This window comes from Myxocyprinus asiaticus, chromosome 39, assembly GCF_019703515.2.
Source record: "Myxocyprinus asiaticus isolate MX2 ecotype Aquarium Trade chromosome 39, UBuf_Myxa_2, whole genome shotgun sequence".
Lineage (NCBI taxonomy): Eukaryota > Metazoa > Chordata > Actinopteri > Cypriniformes > Catostomidae > Myxocyprinus > Myxocyprinus asiaticus.
In genome coordinates, this window is record NC_059382.1 from 7,853,109 (window position 1) to 7,868,450 (window position 15,342).

The window sequence follows — 15,342 nt, forward strand, 5'->3', positions numbered from 1 at the left end:
TATGGACCAAACAGCTGAGATATTCTTCTAAAAATCTTCAATTGAGTTCAGCAGAAGAAGGAAAGTAATACACATCTGGGACGGCATAAGGGTGAGTAAATATGATGAGAGAATTTTCATTTTTGGGTGAACTATTCCTTTAAGTTATATTCAACCTGGAATATGTCTTCTAAAAAGCCAAACAACTGAATGATCCATTCAGTTTCTTTGTGTTGTTGTGGACAATAAATCTTTGAAACATCAAATTTTTTCTCCCTTCGTCTCCTCCTCATACTTTCTGTTCTTTGTCTATTTCTCTTTCTGCACTAAAGGACAGTACCATCTTCAGATTCTGAATGTAAGCTTGGAAGACGACGCCCCCTACGAGTGCCAAGTGGGCCGTTCTGTAAGCAGCCGTGCCATTGTGTCCCGTACAGCCTGGCTCAACGTGCAGAGTAAGCAAAACCATCTTATACCACCAAGCAAGGGGGGGCGGGGGGAGAAGCATGCGGGACAACTTTACCCATGACAGATCACTCAACCAAGCCCGCTAATGGCTGCGCACACACTGAAAAGGTGACACGCATTGGCAAACCTAGCCCTGTCACTACCGCCACATTCAGGGTGCTAATGAGCCACGGAGTCTCTCTGCTGTATGAGAAGAATCCCTTGTGCTACACTTCAGATAAAGTCCCAATGGTCACAGGTGTATGACAGCAGTGATAGCGCGCATTAGTGATGCAGTCAATTAGTTAGCGCGTTTGGCCACAGCGGATGAGACACTTATAGCGGGCAACATCTGAGACTTTGCAGTGCGCTCACAGGGGTCTTCCTGCTCATTGGTGATTACTTTTTCTCTTTTTAATTTTATTTATTTATTTTATTTATTTATTTTTTACTCTGCAGTGGAATATAATTTGTCCAGATTGATTTTGCTGTGTCCTTTGCAGTAGAAAATCTGAGCCAAGTTATATAAAAGCCGTGGCTGAAGTGTGCTTCAAAAAAGTGTCATGTGTAATTAGCATCACCAAACGGAATTGCAAAAATAATCGCTGTTTTCAAACAGATTCCACAAAACTGTCCCATCTTTCATTGGTTGCACAAACATATAGTCTTACCCCAAACTCACAGCACTGGTCAAGCCAATGTCTAGAAACAGGCAGAGGAATGTTGATGCCGTATTATACTTTTAGGTGAAATCAACCTACAAATGTGTTACTTATAGTTGTGTCTGCATGTAAAGTTGGGATACAAAAATTACACACATCTGCTGTTAAATGCTGCTATGGTTTTACAGACAGATACTTTATCAGGTCTAGTTTGAAAAGAGTCATCTGTCTAGGTTCTGGAAGAATTTTTCCCACTCATCCTTTCCTTTGGGATTTCATAAAATCCTTCATAAAAGAGTTTTAAGCCACAAACCAAACCAACCAGCTCTGAGGTGGATCACATCATTACAAACTTTGATTTGAATTTAAAAATATTTGAAAAAGAGAAACAGACAAAGATGCAGACTGTGTACTTAACGACTTTCACGAGGGCATGAACTGCAATCCCATGGAGCATTGCGAATAACAAAATCGAATTAAAAACTATGGAAAAATATAAATAATATTGATTTAAAGTTGTTGATTATAAGTACAGAAACAATATATCTTGATTTAATTGCAAAAATGTGCAAATAAACAAGTAATATGACAGTGTATGGAAAGCAACACAGTGCATCATGGGAGTGGGTGGGTGCTACATCGCTTGATTGACGCTCTTTGTTCACTGCGATTCTCTGATTGGTGGATTGTTTCCCTTCGGGATCACGGGTAGTGCATTTCTTCACCAGAAACTCAGCTGTTAAAGGGATACTTCACCCAAAAAGGCAAATTCTCTCATCATTTACGCACCCTCGTGACATCCCAGGTGTGACTTTCTTTCTTCACCAGAACACATTTGAAGAAAAATAAAAAAATATCTTAGCTCAGTAGGTCTTTAAAATGCAAGTGGATGGTGGTCAGACATTTGAAGCTCCAAAAATCAGAGACAGTCAGCATAAACATCATCCATATGACACCAGCTGTTAAATTAATGTCTTCTAAAATGACATTTTCGCTTTTGGTGCAAAAAAAAAGATCAATGTTTAAGTACTTTTTAACTATAAACCATCACTAAACCAATCAAACTGGCATAAGACTTTAAGCCTTGTTTTGAGAAATTTAACCAAATTTAGTGAGATTTATGCTTAAAACAAGAAAAAACTGTTTGCACATGGGGTAAGAAAAATAAAATTTAATTCAAAGGGAAAACAAGTTTTATTATTTGTACCCCATTGGCAGATTTTTTCTTTGTTTTAAGTCTGAAGTTCACTAAAATTTGTCAGATTTATCATAATGTCTTATGCCATTTTGCTTGACAAGTACATAAATCACATTTTAAGAATGTTTAGATAATTTTACAGGAAAACAAGACAAAAATACTTGCAGTGTTTGCTTTGACATGGACATAATATCACATTTTTCTCTTAGTTGAGACATCCAGGATCAGCACACCAATGCACCATTGTGAGTAAAGAAACAGATACAAATACAGATCTAAACCAAAACCATGAAGCTTCTGTACAGCATTCTTTCTACTCAGTTGTAAACAGCACTGCTTTTCCGAGTGTGTCGCATGTGTGTCAGTTCTTGCGTGTCTCACATGCCAACACGATTACGTCACACGCCAACACTGCTGATGACCAGAAGTGATTCTTCAAAGTTAAATAATTAAATATTGATCTTTTCGCACCAAAAGCGATCATGTCGCTTTATAAGACATTAATTTAACCGCTGGAGTCGTATGGATGACGTTTATGCTGACTGTCTGTGATTTTAGGAGCTTCAAAAGTCTGATCACCATCCACTTGCATTTTAAGGACCTACTGAGCTAAGATATATTTCTATTTTTCTTCAAATGTGTTCTGCTGAAGAAAGAAAGTCACACATATCTGGGATGGCATGAATGTGAGTAAATGATGAGAGAATTTTCATTTTTGGGTGAATTATCCCTTTTAGGTATATAGGTTTGTGTGTGTGTGTGTGTATATATATATATATATATATATATACGTACAAATTGCACACATAAGGTTGAAATTATCTACAAAACAAAGACAGAATGGAGTCTGAACAGTATGCAAAGCGATTCAGGCTTAATTAATAAGTTACAAGTAAGAAGTTAAGTTAGAACAAACCCTAATCAGACTGTTTAAGAAATATCAATAAAATGATGCCTTGCAAGTACTTAAATGATTATTTTACAAAACATAGGTGGTACAAAGTTAGACACTTCTAAATCTTGCTTCCTCCCTGATTTTAGCAGCCTTTCTATTCCATGGCTGCTATTCCATCTATCACTTTTTTAGTTAAGGCCTTTATTTATGAATTGTTTATTTGCTTGTTTAACGTACCTTTCAAGATTATTCTGCAGCAGTCTCTCAAGAGATGTAACCTATAGAGCACGTTCACTGGCCCACGTCACATCACTGAACGGTCTATCATTCCTTCACTCTCTCTCCCAGTCACGCTCTCTAATACTTCCTTAATCCTTCCTGTTTCACACTTTCTTTCTCTTTTCCAGCCTTTCTGTCAAATGTATCTATCTTTCTCGCTCAATCTCTCTTTCAGTCTCTGTCTTTTGCTTTTCCTCCATTTATTCTGCCTCCCGTGGTGGGAGCCGGCCCATATGTCTAAGGCAGGGGGTCTTGAAAGCCCCTTTTCTTCACCAGTCATCAAGCATTCACTTCCTCTTCTGTCTCAGAGTTATGTGTGTGTGTGTGTGTGTGTGTGTGTGTGTGTGTGTGTGTGTGTGTGTGTGTGTGCGTGCGTGTGTGTGTATTAGAGGGTGGTTGCTCTGGTGACTGCTTTTCTTTTGCTTGGGAAGGCAGCAGGTTTCATTGACAGCAATGAAAAAGAGAAAGGACAAGAGAGTGAAGATAGTTATAGGTGTAACAGAATCTTGGTTTCACACAGATACACAAACATAGATGCTGCTGCATCAACAGCATGGCTCATTTATCACTGTCAATATATGTCATTTTATTGTATGTGTTTTTGTTTATCTAAATAGTGCATGCCATTTTGCACTCTTTTGCTGGGTGTTAGCATATGTTACTAAGATATTAAAGGAATGCTGTCATCATTTACCCACTCTTTCGATACCATATGACATTCTTTCTTCTGTGAAACACAAACTAAATTTTTTTTTATAGCAGAATGTCCAAGCTGTTCTTCTTCATACAATGAAAGTGAATGGTGACCATTGCTGTCAGGCAAGATTTTCATTGAATAATGACTTAATTATAGCACAGGAGTCATATGGACTGCTTTTATGGTGTTTTGTTTTTACCTTTTTGATCTTGACTGCCCTAGACCCCTTACACTGTATGGAAAAGAGTGGCATGCACATTATTAAAATATCTTCTTTTGTGGTAACACTTTACAATAAGTATGTATTTGTTAACAATAGTAAATGCATTTGGCATCATGCATTTTTTTTTTTTTTTTTTTTAACAGCATTTATTAATCTTGGTAAATGTTAATTTAGGAAAATACAATTGTTTATTGGTAGTTCATAAAGCATTAACTAATATTAATAAAATTATAATAATAAAACAATATTAGTTACAATTTAATTAACATTAACCAAGATACTAAGGTACTTCACTAATGTTAACAAATACCTTATTGTAAAGCGTTACCCCTTTTGTTGTCCATCGAAGAAAGAAAGGGTTTGCAACAACATTAGAATGAGTAAATATTGACAGAATTTTCATGTTCTATGAAAATGATCCCTTTCAAGGCCAATGTTTGTTGGTATGCAGTTTTGAAATAGACGTTTGCGTGCTGAAGGCAGCAGTATTTTCCCATCCATTACCTCACCGTTGCACCCGTTTGCCATTGGATTTTTTGCTGTGTCTGCTTCTAATCTTCCTCAGTAAATCCAGTCTGAATGGCATAATGTCTTTACAGAAGGGAGTGGTGAGGCAGAGGAAAATAGGAGAGAAAGACAGAGCGAGAGACTAAAAGATGAGGCAGGGTCTTAATTGGATTCCCTATGTCCATATGATGTGTTTTATAATGGCTTAATTGCTAGAAGCCAAGAGTGTGGCCACAACATCAATAACCATCTCCACAGGCACTGCCGAGAATCATTTTGGCTTCTCTGTGTGTGTGTTTGTATGTTTTTTTCTTCTTTGTCGCACATAGACAGCCATAGCTTCAAGTGGCACCTTATAATCCTGAACGAACAGGCAGTCATGTGTTCTTGCTCGCAAAATGTTCTGGTTACTTTTCGTAACCTCCGTTCCCTGATGGAGGGAACGAGAGGTTGTGTCGATGTAGTGACACTAGGGGTCACACATGGGAGCCCCAAAAACCTCTGCTTTTTTGAAAAAAGGCCAATGAGAATTGCCAAGTGGAATTTGCATGCCACTCCCCCGGACATACGGGTATAAAAGGAGCTGGTATGCAACCACTCATTCAGGTTTTGTGCTGAGGAGCCGAGACCAGGTCCCAGCCATTTCAGCGGGTAGTTCAGCGTTGTGGCAAGAGAGACACAAAGTCTCGTTCCCTCCATCAGGGAACAGAGGTTACGAAAGTAACCAGGATGTTCCCTATCTGTCACTCACTCGACGTTGTGTCGATGTAGTGACACTAGGGGTCCCTATAAAAAACACCACAACTAGCTGAACTGTGTTATTCGGACTAATGGTGCGAGACGGGCAGACTTTTGTGTGCCTCATAGCCAGCGCATCAGGCTGTCACGTAACCTCCCCCAACGCTGCTATGAGTGTCGAACGGTCCTTCAGGAACAAGTTGACTGCTCAACAAAAAGGGACAGGCTAGTCCAGCCGAGGCCTCTTTTCCCTCTTTTTTTTCTCCCCAAAAAGAGTGGAATTTTGTTAACGGACTGGGATCCGCGAGTGTCCACGTCGGGATCCACGAGTGTCCACGTCACTCCCAAGGGAAAGACACCGTGGAGACCACACCCCGCACAGAGAAGGGGGGGGGGGGGAGTACTTCAAGTGGAAATACATCGCATGGTCTTAATGAGTCTTGTCGGAAGTATGTCATGTGGAGAGTCGCATGGTAGGTCCTACCCAAGGGGGGAGGAGTTTCAACAAGCATGGCAACCGGAGGTCCCTCTGCTCAAGGAAGACGTAGTTTACCAAGAGGGAAACGATTTTACAGAAGATATAACACATGGGGTTACCTATGGGGAACCACCGCATGCGGAGCACCTACCTCAGTACAGGGCCTTACCAGTGCGCTTACTGAGCCGGCAGCGAGTTTCTCCGCAAACTCGACTGCCACAGGGCTAAGGAGGAAGTCATCCAGGGATCACAGTCTGTGAACACTACTGGGAGTCAAGAGCGCACGTCTTCCCCTCAAGGGAGGGGAAAGGTGCTATGCACAAGCAGTACACCTGGCCAGCTGTCCCGGAACTTACCTGCTTGTGCCTGCCACTACACGGGACGAAACCGACTCAACCCGGAGATTGTAGAACCTCACAAATGTGTTGGGTGTTGCCCATTTGGCAGATGTCTGCCAAAGAGGTGCCACTGGCCAGGGACCAGGAGGCAGCCACTCTCCTGGTAGAGTGGGCTCGTAACCCTGCAGGGGGTGGCACGTCCTGAGCTTGATATGCCATAGCGATGGCGTCAGTGACCCAGTTGGCGATCCTCTGTTTGGAGACAGTGCTTCCTTTCCGCTGTCCACCAAAGCAGACAAAGAGCTGCTCAGAGCTTCTAAAGCTCTGCGTGCAATCCAAATAGATGCGTAAAGCTCGCACCGGACACAGAAACGCCAAGGCTGGGTCTGCCTCTTCCTGGGGCAGCGCTTGCAGGTTCACCACGTGATCCCTAAAAGGGGTCGTGAGAACCTTGGGCACATAGCCCGGTCGGGGTCTCAGGATCACGTGAGAGTAACCCGGACCGAACTCCAGGCACGATTCACTGACAGAGAACACTTGCAGGTCCCTACTCTCTTGATGGAAGTGAGCGCAGTCAGGAGGGCAGTCTTGAAAGAGAGTGCCTTAAGCTCAGCTGGCTCCAAGGGCTCAAAGGGAGCTCCCCATAGACCCTGAAGGACTACAGAGAGGTCCCACGGGGTAACGAGGCGTGGTCTAGAGGGGTTCAACCTCCTAGCACCTCTCAGGAACCTGATGATCAAGTCGTGCTTCCCCAAGTACTTACCATCTACTGCATCGTGATGAGCCGAAATAGCGGCTACATACACCTTCAAGGTGGAGGGGGACAGCCGCCCCTCCAACCTCTCCTGCAGGAAGGAAAGCACCGATCCGCCTGCACATCTCTGGGGGTCTTCCCATCGGGAAGAACACCACTTAGCGAACAGATGCCACTTCAAGGCATACAGGCGCCTCGTAGAGGGAGCCCTAGCCTGAGTGATACCGCAGACGGTAGGGCATTTAAGTCCTCCATGTCCCGTCCAAGGGCCAGACGTGGAGATTCCAGAGGTCTGGTCACGGGTGCCAGATTGTGCCCCGTCCCTGAGAAAGAAGGTCCTTCCTCAGGGGAATTCGCCAGGGGGGGCTGTCACGAGGACTGTGAGATCCGAGAATCATGTCTGGGTGGGCCAGTTGGGTGCTACTAGGATGACTTGCTCCTCAACCTCCCTGACCTTGCACAGGGTCTGTGCATGTATGCTCACTGGGGGAAACACATACTTGTGTAGTCCAGGGGGCCAGCTGTGTGCCAATGCATCTATACTCAGAGGTGCCTCAGTCAAGGCGTACCAAAGCGGGCAGTGGGAGGATTCCCGGGAAGCAAACAGGTCTACCTATGCTTGACCGAATCGACTCCAAATCAGCTGGACCACCTGAGGGTGGATTCTCCACTCTCCCCTGAGGGTAACCTGATGTGACAGCGCATCCGCTGCAGTGTTGAGATCACCCGGGATGTGAGTGGCTCGTAGCGATTGAGGCGCAGCTGACTCCAGAGGAGGAGACGGCAGGCGAGTTGTGACATGCAATGGGAGCGTAGACCGCCTTGGCGGTTGATGTAAGCTACCGTCGCTGTGTAGTCCGTCCGGACCAACACGTGCTTGCCCTGGATCAATGGCCGAAACCTCCACAAGGTGAGCAGTACTGCCAACAACTCTAGGTGGTTGATGTGCCAACTCAGCCGCGGGCCAGTCCAAGAGCCGGCGGCTGTGTGCCCGTTGCATACGGCACCCCAGCCCGTCTTGGAGGAGTCTGTTGTAACCACAACATGCCTGGAGACCTGCTCTAAGGGAACCCCTGCCTGTAGAAATGCCAGGTCGGTCCAAGGGCTGAAGAGGCGGCGACAGACCGGCATGATGGTCACGCGATGTGTCCCGTGGTGCCATGCCCATATCGGGACTCGAGTCCGAAGCCAGAGCTGAAGCGGTCTCATATGCATCAACCCGAGCGGTGTGGCCACCGCTGAGGATGCCACATGCCCCAGGAGCCTCTGAAAGTGTTTCAGTGGAATCGCTGTTCTCCGTCTGAATGCTTTCAGACAGTTCAGCACAGTTTCAGACTGTGCACGCTCGTTCGTGAGGCGCGCTGTCATCGAGTCCAACTCCAGACAGAGAAAAGAGATGCTCTGAATTGGGGAGAGCTTGCTCTTTTCCCAGTTGACCCGAAGCCCCAGTCGGCTGAGGTACCAGAGCATGAGGTCCCTGTGTGCGCATAGTAACTCTCGAGAGTGAGCTAAGATCAGCCAGTCATCGAGATAGTTGAGAATGCGGATGCCCACCTCCCTTAGCGGGGCAAGGGCTGCTTCTGCGACCTTCGTGAAGACGCGAGAGGACAAGGACAGGCCAAAGGGGAGGACCTTGTACTGGTACGCCTGGCCCTCGTAGGCAGACCGTAGGAAGGGTCTGTGTCGAGGTAGGACCTAGATGTGGAAGTACGCATCCTTCAGGTCTACCGCCACGAACCAATCTAGATGTCAGACACTCGGTTCAGTACTCGCAGGTCTAGGATTGGTCGCAACCCACCGCCTTTCTTTGGTATGATGAAGTAAGGGCTGTAGAACCCTTTCCTCATCTCGGCTGGAGGGACAGGCTCTATTGCGCCCTTGCGCAGAAGGGTCACGATCTCCGCATGAAAGGTAACGCTGTTCTCGCCCTCCACCAAGGTGAAGCGGACCCCGCTGAACCTGGGTGGGTGCCTGGCGAACTGAATCGCATAGCCGAGTCAGATGGTCCGGGTCAGCCATTACGACGGGTTGGAAAGCGCGAGCCATGCGCCCAAACTCCGGGCGAGAGGGACAAAGGGAATGATCACGTCAGACATACCGGCGGGTGGGGCCTCGCGGTGGGGTGGAGCTCGAGGTGCCACGTCGAGGGGACTCGAGCCCTGTGGCTGTGCTGAGTTCAGGGACATCAAAGCACTTACCTGGCTCCTGCCAGCCACCATAAGATTGGTCGAGGAGGGGGGAGGAGGAATCTCGTCCCCGTAGTCCACTGGAACCAATCCCGTGTGGGCATGTTTGTGCCACAGCTGGGCATACAGGGGCGGGGGGTCCGCCGCTGGAGTGCCATACCTGCCAAAATGGGACAGTGGATGTGACGACGGCCGTGCACACCGGATATGTGACCCAGGAGACAAGGGAACCATTCTTTTGTCAGGCTTTTGGGTGCCACAGCCTCTGGGCATGTGGCGACAAAAGATTCTCCTCCCAGCCCTCCACCGGGGATGGAGTGGTCTGTCGACCAGCCCCAGAGAAGTGGATCTCCTCGCCCCTGGGTCGCCCGTCTCAGGGGTGCTTCGAAGCCTTCCTCGGGTTCTTAGTGGCCGGCCGCGAGACGGATGACATCTGCTTCCTGCAGAGGGCTCCACGCCGGAGCCGGGCCATGGGGGCGGGCTGCGGCAGAGCCGGTGTTGCTGCTGCAGGATGACGCCCTTGGCGACGAGCAGACAGGGTGCGGGGTCTTAAGCCGCGCCGGGGCAGGATATGTTGTAAAACCTCCATCTGCTTCTTCACTGCCGAGAACTGCTGGGCAAAGACCTCGACGGCATCGCCAAACAGGCCAACCTGGGAAATGGGGGCATCAAGGAACCATGCCTTGTCCGCTTGTCGTCATTTCTGCGTCGGCATGAGGCTGGGTGACCGTTCACGAAGGAGGAAGCCGAGCCGAAGCCTCTGCATCAGACTGGACGAGCCCGCTCTCCGATGCTGCACTTTGTCGGGCTTTACTGGTTGTTTAGATCAGTGTTACTATCAGAAATAATGAATAATTATTTCTGTAGTTATTAATTAATATTTAAATTAATTAATTGGATCTAACTCATTAAAACCTCATATGGGACTCCAGTAAATGTAGTGTACTACGTTTAGGAGCAAGTTTGGTTATTAGCAATTATTAATAATTATCAAAGATAATTATTAATTATTAAAATCAACAGAACATTGATGAGAATCAATGTTAGCTTTTTTTTAATCCTTTAAATCAACAATTATCAAAGATAATCGTTAATTGTTAACATCGATGAAACATTAAAATGAACACTAGCTTATTGATCATTCAAATTCAATCAAAGATAATTATCAATTATCAAAAATCAATAGAATATTAATAAGGATTAACATTGATGGGGCACCACCCTAGAATTAGGGACTAATAACCAAATAGTAAAACAGTCTCAATATTAGATTGTTTTCTTAGGAAAATCGACATCCGAAGAATATCGATTTTCGGGAAAAAAAACAATGAATGAAGGTTTGAATCCGAGCACTGACATCCCGTCAGCATGACACAGGCGTATGCAAAACAAACCAAAACACTTCTCTTTGTAATATAAACAAAAATTTATTTATGCAGTAATATCAATTAATAATTAATACAATGCAGTCAATAAACTTCTGACTTACAACTACAAACTAAACAGTGATATGATTAGATATGGAAATAAAATAATCCTATAACACATAAGGTGTGTGTGTGACAGTGTGTGTGTGTGTGTGTCAGTGTGGTTAGTAAGAGAGAGAGAGAGAGATTATTAAGTGACAGCCCGAAAGCTGATTTCGCGATAGCTGAAGAGAAAGCAGCCGTGTTCATCACTCAGAGACGCGGTTTTACGAGCGGGGCTCGTAAAAGTCCTGCCTTATTTGACTCTAATGGATGAACTCAGTTTCTGTCTCACCCGCGATGGTGAAAATGTATAACAATCCAATTTGGTTGGACCACAATACAGCAAAACAAATTTGTGATAATTAATACCCTGAGTATTAATAATGAGCGGACATGGCAGTCCGTAAACTGTACAAGCAAAAAAACCTTGAAACACAAGAATAACACGCTATAATATTCTATCTCTGCCCAGACGTAACCTCTTACTTGAATCGCATGAGGACACAGGTAGAATGTGTTTTCCTCCGTCCTTTAACTTTGACCCGGTTCCTTGAGGCTCGTGTGATGATGGGAGGCCGTTTCCTCGCACTGTCGGCGGGCGGTACGGCTGTTGATTGTCAGCAGGCTGGCGGAGAACTCAGAAATGTCGACTTGATTGAAGATGGAAGAGAAATCTTTAATCTCTTCACTTCTGTAGGCCAACGGATGAAGATGCGAATTGCTCGGCGGTCTCCTTCTGATCTGTTAGAGTGTTCGGTTGAACACAGAGTAATCTCAACTCGTCGAGCGAGATTGGGGATTGTATGGCTACAGTTTCAAGTCGGACATTACTCCATTGTGCCAAGAGGTTGCACCGGAGAGCAGCAAAAGCTACGTCTTTATTCGGTGAACGAAGTCGCTGGAAGCGAAATCTTTAAGCATTTCAGAATTATTTGAACTCTTGATGATGTCATGTTTGAGGGATGTTCTGTTGTGTGCCTCATCCAATAGGAGTTGAGAGCTCGATCCTTTAGTGAGCAAGGCTTCCTGGATTTGTAGTCTGTTTTGGACTCCCTTTGTTTGATTTTGGCGCAATTTTTATCAGTAAAATTTACAACATGGAATGTGTGGGGGCTGAGTTAGGTTTTACGACTGTTAGGCCTGCCTTTGTCTTCTATCTGAATACATGAGGACAAACAGCTTGATAACTCATTGTCTTCCGGAGCTCTGAATGAGAAGTCGAACTCGCACTGAGACGAGCTGCCGGGCTCATGTGAGAGCCCGATCGGGGCAAGCGAGCATGCTGGGGAATGGGAGGTCCGTGGGGGGATACCCGGCGGAGGTGGTCCCATTGATGTCCCCAAATCGCCCCCAATGCTAACCAACACGGTTTTAAGCCCATAGGTAGAAGGACCGGTGTTGGGAGACGCTGGGGTGGCTTGCTTTTTTACGAAAGCAAGCCATGACCACAACAGTGCCATGGTCATGTTCTCGCAATGAGGACATGACTTATCCACGACTGATGTCTCCGCATGGGCAGTGCCCAGACACGTATGACAGCGATCATGGCCATCGGAAGCAGAGAGATAACGACCGCAACCAGGAATAATACACAAACGGAAAGGCATCTTTAAACAGACGCGTCGTTAAAAAGACGTTCTGTGTGTGCCGCTCTTTCAGAAAGAAAATATATTCTTTTAGAATATGCTCTTTTAAATATTCTGCTGAAGCACCCAGGGGCGTTCTCTGCAAACCACAGATGCAGAGGGGGAGAAGCCGCTGAAATGCGTCGTAAAATCCAGCAGAGAAAGGTGAATGAACTCGGCGGATGAATTCAGCTGAATGAATAGAACTGCTCGGCTCCGAAGAGAAAATCTGAATGATTGGTTGCATTCCAGCTCCTTTTATACCCGTATGTTCCGGAGAGTGGCGTGCAAATTCCACTCGCCAATTCTCATTTTTAAAAAACCAGAGGTGTTTGGGGCTCCCAAGAGTGACCCCTAGTGTCACTACATCGACACAACGTCAAGTGAGTGACAGATAAGGAACCATTGTTAGCATTTCGCAAATAGAGTTGGATCTGGTTCAAACACTCACTGTTGCCTCCACTTTTATTTTTATTTTTTTTATCAATATCCAATAGTTGACCCATTAATAAATGTGGGACACATTAGTTATTTGTGTACAGATATTTATCATAATAGACTTCTAAAGTTACTAACATTTTAAGCTCATAGAAACACGTTTTTGAGCGATACTTGGACACTTAGTGGCTACTTGCCCATTAAAGACCACATGTAAACGGTTGACAAATATATTTTTGACATCACATATTTCCTAATGAAAAAGGAAGTTGGGCCAAGACATGTCGAATGGCAAAAAAAAAAAAAAAAAAAAAAAAAAAAGTGTCATGTCCATGAACCATGATTTGCTTCAGTACTTGCTAGTTAGTTGCAGGTAGTATATATATATATATATATATATATATATATATATATATATATATATACATAGTATATACTTTTGAAATGAGGAGGCAGAGTGCAATTTCAGCGACTCGTTTTTTTTCAAGTCCAGTACAAATTCCTATTTCAGTTCCATCTGACATTTGAATAGCTTTCAGGTTAAACCCTACAAATCTGAAATCTGATTTATCACAACATATGATATGAAAAAGTAGGCCTGCATAAAAATGTATAATATAAAATGTCACATATTTTGCTTATAAATACAACAACATAATAACAAAATACTAAATACTAATGGCTGTTGTTCTATATGTAACATATATTTTGCTTAAATCAGTTTATTATCATCGAATTTGTATAGGCTATGTCTATACGTATATGTCCCCCAAAAAATTAACATTGTATATGTTAATTGCTATATATCCGATTTCTGTACGGGAAGGCATATGCAATACCTTTTAACTTGCACTGTAAATAAGCATGAAATACTTATTTTTGTAAGTTGATATTAACACTGTTTATTAAATCAGGTCAAATCAAAGACTCATCAAGTGAATGCATTGTTTTTTTCATTGCCTCAAAAACAATACCTACAAGAATACAGCAACAAGCATATCTCATGTATATTTCATCTGTTCGCCTATTATTGTTTTATAATCATCTTATTTTTGGATTATCCATCATCTACTCCTTGGTAAACAACACAGGGTTTGTGATGGCATGGATCTGTACCTTTAAGAGCTATTGTTCAATAAAAAGCGTGTCACTCACATACCATTTCATATTTCAAGTAATTTTAAGTTCATTTTGATTTGGATGTGACCAAAAGTGTTAGTTGTTTTCTGTGCTAGTTTCTCCACTTACATCAGTTTGTCCCATTCATAGCGATCTGCAGAGATCCACTGCGAGGACGAGGGCATGAGATGCGGGCACTAGCGCATTGACTGATTGACAGCGTATTTAACGAATCAGCGCTAATCGGAGCCAGCTTCTCCCCTCACATGACTTTTTGTCTATATTCGGCAGTTACCCAGCCTCACATTCAGCACACGCTTTACGGGTTAAGTGATATTGCAATGAGCTGAAGGGAGGCGTGAGAGATGCTGCCTCCCTTTTGAAACTTTATCCGCCGGTGTCACTGTTTGACAGAGTGACTTTAGAAATACGACTGCTATGCACTTTGTTTGAACTTTATGTACAGTTGTTTTTGCTCACCCGAATTTTTGAGGAGGCATTGCCTCTCTTGCCTACTCTGAGAAATCGTGACTGACTGATATATATATATATATATATACATACAGCTCTGTGAAAAATTAAGAGACCACTGCAAAATTATCAATTTCTCTGGATTTTCTATTTATAGGTATGTGTTATAGGTATTTTGATTTATTCTATAAAGTACTGACAATATTTCTCCCAAATTCCAAATAAAAATATTGTCATTTAGAGCATTTATTTGCAGAAAATGACAAGTGGTCAAAATAACAAAAAAGATGCAGTGTTTTCAGACCTCGAATAATGCAAAAAAAAAAAACAAGTTCAAATTCATTTTTAAACAACACAATACTAATGTTTTAACTCAGGAAGAGTTCAAAAATCAACATTTGGTGGAATAACCCTGATTTTCAATCACAGTGTGGAGGTGAGGCCGTAGATGAGCACCCATCTGGGGGGAGAGAGAGCAGTAAGCACATCCGACTGAGATGAATTGTGACTAATTACCATCTCTATGTTCACAGTGAGAGTCAGGGAGATAAAAAGATGGCTAGTTCACAGAGAGAGAGAGAGAGAGACAGACAGACCAGAGTCTTCGTGTCTGACCCCTGAGAGAGAGTCTTGTGTTGTGTGAAGCTGAAAAGCAGACTGTTTATTTGAGTGACACTGAAAAGCCGTCTTATTTTTTGAGTGAAGCTCTGCAGCGATTTCTGGTTATTTGTGAATAAAACGGATTCACGTGAAGTGTGGAAACCGGTTCCTGCTTGGTCCTTTATCTGCCCAACCTGAACCTTTGTTACACATAGCTTTCATGCGTCTTGGATGGTCAC

At 44.0% G+C, this 15,342-nt stretch overlaps 1 protein-coding gene across 1 annotated transcript in view; it reads left to right on the plus strand.

The window, feature by feature from the left end:
* The window catches only part of nphs1 (NPHS1 adhesion molecule, nephrin), a 137,267-nt gene that overhangs the window by 21,594 nt on the left and 100,331 nt on the right, over positions 1-15,342 (plus strand). Inside the window, exon 4 of the mRNA XM_051679119.1 lies at positions 312-434. Within this exon, the coding sequence (XP_051535079.1) occupies positions 312-434 (123 nt within the window). The remainder of the gene's footprint in view (positions 1-311; positions 435-15,342) is intronic.